General features: G+C 57.9%; 1 protein-coding gene across 2 annotated transcripts; it reads left to right on the plus strand.

The window, feature by feature from the left end:
• The first annotated feature begins 878 nt into the window (after positions 1 to 878).
• On the plus strand, positions 879 to 7,088 carry SPRY1 (sprouty RTK signaling antagonist 1). Of its 2 annotated transcripts, none has more exons than XM_075420946.1 (2): positions 879 to 1,042; positions 4,411 to 7,088. In XM_075420946.1, exon 2 carries the CDS (start codon positions 4,466 to 4,468, stop codon positions 5,426 to 5,428), a length of 963 nt encoding a protein of 320 aa, XP_075277061.1. In that variant the 5' UTR covers positions 879 to 1,042; positions 4,411 to 4,465; the 3' UTR covers positions 5,429 to 7,088. The 2 variants fall into 2 exon arrangements, with proteins under 2 accessions (XP_075277061.1, XP_075277059.1); XM_075420944.1 differs by lacking the exon at positions 879 to 1,042 and adding an exon at positions 2,338 to 4,246.
• The last annotated feature ends 507 nt before the right edge of the window (positions 7,089 to 7,595 follow it).

Here is a 7,595-nt window from a genome sequence, read left to right on the forward strand (position 1 = left end):
GCCGGAGGTCCTGGCTGTTCCCATGCACTGCCCCTCGCTACGAACAGTTCTCAGAATTTCTTTTCGCATCGTTTTCTCATGTGCTTTAAAGCTCTTCAGTCACTCAAAAGAAAAACCCTAAGCCATACGTGAAAGGTAGTATTTGGCCACAAAAGCAACGGCAGTGAAGGCCCGGCCCGACCCCTCCCGAGGGGCAGTGAGGGGCCGGGGGGGGGTGGGTGGGCAGGTGGCCCGGTCCGGCGGGGCCCGGCCACCGCCCGCGGGAGGGCTGGCGGGAGGGCGACGGGGACAGGCGCCTTCCGACGTGCTCGGCAGGCCTTGCGCAGCCCGAGCGCTGGCGGCCGTCGCGGCGGGGCTGCCCGGCCCGGCTCGCCGCCGCGGGAAGGGCCCCGGGTGCCGCGGCGGCCGGGCGGGGCGCTGCGGGACCCCCGCCCGCCGCCGGGACGCGAACCCGCGGCGGCCGCGCCTGCCCCCGCCCGCGGCTCCCGCGCGCGAGGGGGCTGCTGTCACTCACCCGGCCTGAGGAACGGGGTGGCGGGGGCCCTCCGGCCGCCGCGCACCCCCTGCCGGCCGGGGCGAGCCGCAGCCGCCGGGGCGAACCGCGCTGGGGCTGGAGCCGACCCCTGCGCGGCGGCGGCGGCGGCGAGGGGAGCGTCCCGTCCCCCTCCCCCTCGTCCCGACCCCCCCGCCCGCACGGACCGGCGCCCCGCCGCCCGGCTCGAGTGACCGGTGCGGGGAGCGGCTCCCGGCAGGGCGGGGGAAATCCACTCCGGGATTTCGGGGTCGCCGCGGAGTGACACATTGACATCACGGGGGCGCGGCCCGTGGAGGGCGGGCGGGGGCTGCGCGCTGAAAGGCGGCCGTGCGCGTCCGGAGTCACTCCGCAACGGCGGCGGGACGGCGCGGAGCGGAGCGGGCAGAGGGACGGGACGGGGCGCCTGCCTGCACTGCTTGCCCGCACGGCCACCTGCACTGCCCGGGCCGGGCTCCGCGCCGGGGCCGCCAATGTGCCTCGGGGAGCGGGCGTTCACCTTGGCCTTAGGTAAGCCCGGGCGGTGCTCGCCGCTCTCCCCCGCCCCGCTCTGGATCAGGTGCGGGCGGGCAGCGAGGGGCTCCCCGCAGCCGGCGGGGAGGGCGAAGGGCTCCGGGTGGGGGGGGGGAGGTGAAGCGGCCTCGCTGCTCCCCGCGGCGCCGGGGGTGATCGGCAGGCGGGGGAGCCGGGTCTCGGCTGCCCCCGCGATCGGTCGCGACTTGCTGGCGATCGTAGAGCTCGCGGTTGGGTAATTGCCCGTCTGCCCGGACACGGGGATCCCGCCTGCGCCGTGCCGGAGCCTCGCTGGCTCCTCCGGAGGTACCGCCGAGGCTGCGGAGAGCTCCCGTGCAAGGACCGCCGCGCCGCGGGGGGCCGCCCCGCATCGCCGCCCGCTCCCTGACGCGCTGGCCGTGCCCCCGAGCCTGTCACCCGGCCTCCCCGCAGCAGCGGCGCCGAGCACATGGCCGTTCGCGGGGAGCGGGCAGAGCCGTGACTCCCTGCCTCCCGTTCGCCGGCGGCCGGAGAGCCAGCGCCTCCGCGGGATTTCCTACGGCGACGGCGGAACATCTCTCGCTCCGGGGGCTGCGGCCGCGCTGCCCCGCCCGGGACCCGCGGGGAAGCCGAGCGCCGGACCCGGGACCGCTCCCGCCCGCGAAGGGGGACGCCGACCCGGGCAGGAGCCTGGCAGCCCCGGAGGTCGGGACGGACCGCTGGCAGGAGGGGCTCGGTTTGTTTCCCGTCGCCTCCGGACCGAGCGACGGGCGGGCAGCGCGGGGTCCGGCTCTGCGGGGCTGGGGGAGCCCCGAGAGAGGAGGGCCGCGGCGGGCAGCGGGGCCGGACTGCCCTCCGCTCCGTCCCCGGGGGGCTCTGCCCGCCTGCCCTCACCCACCCCGCGGGGCCGGGAGCCGGGGCTGCCGCCGGGCCGGTTCGCCGTTGCCGGTGGCTCCTCGGAGAGGAGTCGGTCGGGGGCTCGCACGCCGGGGCGGCGCGGACCGTGGGCCCGCAGGGCAGCGCCCGGGGCGGGGAGCAGGTGCCGCGGGGCGCGCCCCCGCCGCCCCCCCGCCCTCCGCCGAGGGCCCGCTGGGCTCGGGCTGCTGCGGGGGCCGGGCGGCAGCTGGGCCGCGCTGAGGGCCCCGCGGCGGCCGCTGCCCCGGCGGGGCTGCTCGGGGCCGGCGGGGAGGGGGCGGGACGGCGACAACGCGACCCCCGAGCGCCTCCCCGCAGCCGGGGACGGGGACGGGGGGGGGGGACGGTGCAGGGGCGCTGGGCCGGGCGCTGCCGCTTTAAGCGCCGGGAAGTCCGCCCTCCCGAGGCCGCGCCGGCCGCTGCCCTGCCCGCGCGGGAGGGGGGGAGGAGGGGGGAGGGAAAAAAAAAAAGCCCTTGTTTTCATTCATAACTTTTTTTTCCCCCCCTTTTTTTTTTCTTTCCCTTTTCCCCTCCTCCTCCTTCCTCCCCGCCAGCGGCGTGCGCCGCGCCGTGCCCGGGGGAGCGGGGCGAGCCCCTCGCCGCCTCGGCTGGGCGTCGTGGCGTTTTATTCTGCTTCCTCTGCCGGGGCGATGCACCCCCACCCCCCTCAGTTTAAAACTGGTTTGGGCGGTGGATAGCTGGGCTCGGCCGTCTACCTGCCGCGGTGGGGCTGCGCTTTCCCCCCCGGCGGTGGCACTGGGGGGTGCCTTTGGCGATGGCTGGGGGGGGGGGGGGGTGTGTGTGTGTGTTTATTCCCCCCCCCTCTCCGGGGAGCCCAGCTCCGGGTTGGTGCGGCTGCAGATCTTTCCCTGTCTGCGTTCCTTTGCCCTCGGCCTGCCGTGGGTCTGGTGGCGGAGGCGGCGCGTTGTGCGGGGCGAGCGAGAAGGGAACGGGTCTGGGGGTTTTGTTTTCTTTCTGTTTTTGTCTCTTACCCTGGCCACCTTAGAGCCCGCACAGGTGACATTGAGAATAAAATGAAATCTCCGACTGCTGGATCAGCGCGAAGACTTTGTGTCCTGGCAGAGGCTGCCCCTTACCGCTTATTAGCGGTCAGAGCGATAAGGATGCTGACTAGCCACCTGTTAAAAAAAGAAACCTTTCGTGCTCTTGTCTGTCCCCGTGCTTCCACGATTTTCCTTCTCTCGTGAGCGGAGAGCAGCTGCGCGCCGGCTGAGGTCGGGGTGGGCAGGGCAGACTCAGATGAGTTTCAGAAATGCTTGGTAGCACTTAGCGTGCTCCTCTTTTGGGTAGAGACGTGTGACATCTCAGGGGCAGTGAGAAGGGACTTTTCCCACAGCTCTCCGTAAAGGAAGGCAGTTTGTTTTCTGGGTTCGCTGCATAAATGTGGCATTGAGATACTTGTCTAAATTTTTACGTAGGTGCAGGACTGTCGCTGCAGTTTCCTCAGTCAGCGTTGCAATCTTCACACCAGTAGCTAGGCAGAACGAAAAAGAACGGAAATGCATAACACTTATTTAAAAGATAGACTGGAAGATGTTGTATTTGTTTGAGAAGCTTTTAATCTGTTTGTCTTGTGAAAATGGATTTAGGCTTTGATTTGTGTTTTGAGGTTTGCGAGTTTTTTTTTTTTTGTCGTCTGCTCTTAACATGCTTGTGAATCCTTCGGTACTTTTTATCTGACACCTAGTTCATCTTAGTTTTTTCTACCGCTATTTCTTTCACGCCCTGGCCCGTGGTCAGAAAATACTGGAAAACGGGCTGTTTGCATGCTTGCTTTAATTTTATAAGGAGCGGATTGGGTTTAAATGCTGGGTGACTTTCTTACAGAAGATGCCTTGGCCGCTTGACAGTCCTTAGTTCGAGACTCCGTAATGCGCATGCGTCGCTTTGAACAGGAGACTTTCCAAATGTAGCAGGGAGCAAATCTGTTGAGCTTTCTGATGCTGCGCGTTCAGACAGAAGAGTGAGAATTGTGCCTGTCCTTTATTCTGCCGTACAGAACAGGAACTTGATGGCGTTCTTGCCCACTTCCAACTTAGTTTTGGGGGGCGTTCAGAATTGCTGTTGCTGGTTAGACAGATGTGGAGGTCAGCAGTGAGTGAGAAGCGCTTTCCATGGCTTGCCAAGCGTACAGGTTAATACTGGAAGTTTAAAAATTTTTAACTCTTTTTACAAATGGCATGGGGTCTCCTTTGCAGTCCTCATCTGTGATGCTGTACTCAGACTCTCCCCGTTACTGGACTTTGGCCAGATCCTCAGCGCTGCTGTAATCCCCTGCTGAAAGAGGTTGGTAGGAGGTGGCTAGGGCAATCTGCGGTTTGCAGTATCGCTTCTGCATTCAGAAAGTACCCCGTTCTTTGTTCCTCTCTCGCCCTTGATCTTGTGTATCTGTGTATATATGTACACACACATGATGTTTATTTACATCTCCCGTCTTCCTCCTGTTCCAGGATTTCAGATGCATGCCAGGTTCCCGCTGAATGCCAGAGGCAGCGATCGCTACAGATGGAGCCCCAAAGCCAACACGGCAGTGGTGGTTCGCTGGTGATGGTTCAGCAGCCCTCCCTGGACAGCCGGCAGCGGCTGGACTACGACAGAGACAGCCAGCCCACGACCATCTTGTCACTGGACCAGATCAAGGCCATCAGGGGCAGCAACGAGTACACCGAAGGTCCGTCTGTGGTGAAGAAATCTGGGCCGCGGACGGCACCGAGGCAGGAGAAGCATGAGAGGACTCACGAAATCATACCAATTAATGTGAATAATAATTACGAACACAGACCCAGTCACGCGGGGCACGCGGCGCATCAGCCTAGCGCGAGGGCTCCTGTCTTGAGCCGGTCAACCAGCACGGGGAGCGCGGCGAGCTCCGGGAGCAACAGCAGTGCCTCCTCCGAGCAGGGGCTGCTGGGGCGGTCCCCTCCGTCCCGGCCGGGCTCCGGCCACCGATCCGATCGGACCGTCCGGACGCAGCCCAAGCAGTCGTCTCTGACCGTGGATGATCTGAAAGGTCCTCTGAAAGAGGACTTGGGGCAGCACAAGTTTATCTGCGAGCGGTGCGGGAAGTGCAAGTGCGGGGAGTGCACGGCACCCAGGGCCCTCCCGTCGTGCCTGGCTTGCAACCGGCAGTGCCTCTGCTCAGCGGAGAGCATGGTGGAGTACGGCACCTGCATGTGCCTGGTCAAGGGCGTCTTCTACCACTGCTCTAACGACGACGAGGGGGACTCCTACGCGGACAATCCCTGCTCCTGTTCCCAGTCGCACTGCTGCTCGAGGTACCTGTGCATGGGAGCGATGTCCCTGTTCCTGCCGTGCTTGCTCTGCTACCCTCCGGCAAAGGGGTGCCTAAAACTCTGTCGAGGGTGTTACGACCGCGTCAATCGTCCAGGCTGCCGGTGCAAGAACTCCAACACTGTCTATTGTAAACTGGAGAGCTGCCCCTCGCGGGGTCAGGGCAAGCCCTCATGATTTTCGGAGGGAAGTTTACTTCCTCCAACTTCAGTTTTTCAGGTTGTAGCTGATTTTGTTTTTTCCTTTCCCCCCCGTCCTTCCTCTCCCCCATTTTTGGGGGGGGGGCAGAGGGGCCTGTTCTTTTGCTTTCCTTTCTGTCTCCCCAACTTCAAATACCCAGGTTCTTCCCTTTGCATCTTTGCTCTCCTCTTCCTATTGACTTGACTGAGCGTGGAGCGTTTTATGTAGTCGTTGCTGCTCGTTGGTAAGCGTGGACCCGGTATCTGTGTCTGCCGCTCGCTTTGGCAGGGTCTTCTGGGTTTGTAACTGAACCACTCCTGAGAGAGATGGTGAGGGCTCACTGGGCTCTTGAAGCTTCTTGCTCTGTGAATATCTTCCCAAAGATGTTTTTGGTTCTCAGCAGTTTGTTGTGGTTGCTTTTTTTTTATTAGCCCCCCCAGATACCAAGGAAGAATAATTTTCATGAGTGAGCTGGATTGTGAAATAATGTTTTGTGTGTGCTCTTTCTGGAGAGGGATGTAAAGTAAAGGCTTTACCAAATGGGAGGCCTGACTATTTTATAAGCAGCCTGTGCTTTTTTTTTTTGCCCTTTTTTTTTTTCCCTCCACCCCCCCACCCCGAATATTCTCAGTCCTGAGAATTACCCTGCCTCCTTTTTTAACATTTTCAGTGTAACTTCAGTTTTTGCTATGCTATGTAGATCTTCACATTGGAGACATCATGGCTGCAACGTACTCTTTTGTTTCTTTTGCTGTCAAATCTTTGAAGGATATTGCTCACTCCACCCTCCTCCCACTTTTACAGTGTGTCAGTATCAGTTGATATTAAAGTTGGTGGTGTTCGTATATCCAAACAGCCTTCAGGTGTTGTTGAGTCACCTAAGCATTTTTGAATCCTGAAAGTTTCTTGTGATCCTTTGGTTTAGTGAATTTAGCTCTGCTCTGTACTTCATAATTTTATTCTGTCCCTGGTTTATTGCCTTAGCCACAAATTGTGGGCCTTTTTTGTATATTTTATGTATAAAACACAAAGTTGAATCCCAACTATTTTTAAAACAAAAGTCTGTTAAAACTTTTTTTATTGTAAAGAATATTTATTATGTGAATCTATTATTTTATGATATTTATTGCAAAAGACTTTGAAAATGTACTCATGTCTGAATATAACAAAATATCAATACTTAACGAAATAAGGATGACACGAAGAAAGTACATATGTTAACTATAATGCAGAAAATATATTAATTAATGAAAATGGCTCATGAGTTCTTTTGTTACAAGGACAGGTTGTGAGCTGCATATGCATCTTGCTGGGTTGCTGGGGTTTCTCCTGCTTGTGGTCTGTCAGGTAGCAAATAACGTACTGTTGATGCTTCAAAACCACTAGTCTGTGCTGTAGTTTAGTTGACCTATTTTAAGTTTGCTAACTATATATCAAGTAAGTTTTTGCTCTGGGATATTTAGTACAATTGAATGTATACGTTGTGCTTAACAGTGCCAAGAAGCGTAGGCCCTATTTATTTATCAAAGCATTTGGATATACAGTTGTGGAGGAGGAAACTACTACTTCAAGGTTTGTTTGTTTCCTAAAGAACACCAAATTAAGGTCTAAACCTATTTTAATACATAATTCTATATAGAACTTCTTGGCTGGTTAAATTGTGCGTCAGCTGAAGTAATAACCTACCAAGCTGAAATCTAAATAAAAAGCAAGAGGCAGGATAAAAAAAATAACAATTGTTTTGCTGCAGTTTGCTAGCTTTGAAATCTGGGGGGGTGGGGGGGTCTGTGTCTATGGCTTGTTTGGTTCTTTTCCCATATGTTTTCCCAATGTCAACTGAATCTATCTTCTGTCTTTAAAGGCTCTTAAGGGTGACCTAAGTGTCACAGCTACTTGTGGCTATTTAACACATATTCAACAAAAAAGCTTTTCATTATGAGTGAATGGGGAAACCTCGTTCTTCTGTTCATGTGGGTCAAGGCTAACATCACAATTCTTCTAAAGTATAAAGTTTATTAAATAGATGTAATTTCACATGGCATTCAGAGCAAGTGGTTCTAGAGAAACTCCACTTCAAGAATACAGTAATAACTTGACAAATGTGTCATCTTGCAAAGTCCTGCTGCTTTGAATTGCCACATTCAAGCTGTTCTGGCTCCTAGCA

The sequence above is a fragment of the Opisthocomus hoazin genome, chromosome 5 (genome assembly GCF_030867145.1).
Source record: "Opisthocomus hoazin isolate bOpiHoa1 chromosome 5, bOpiHoa1.hap1, whole genome shotgun sequence".
Lineage (NCBI taxonomy): Eukaryota > Metazoa > Chordata > Aves > Opisthocomiformes > Opisthocomidae > Opisthocomus > Opisthocomus hoazin.

Excerpts from the sequence above, each read along its gene's own strand:
- SPRY1 (XM_075420946.1), top strand. The coding sequence starts at position 4,466 with ATGGAGCCCCAAAGCCAACACGGCAGTGGTGGTTCGCTGGTGATGGTT.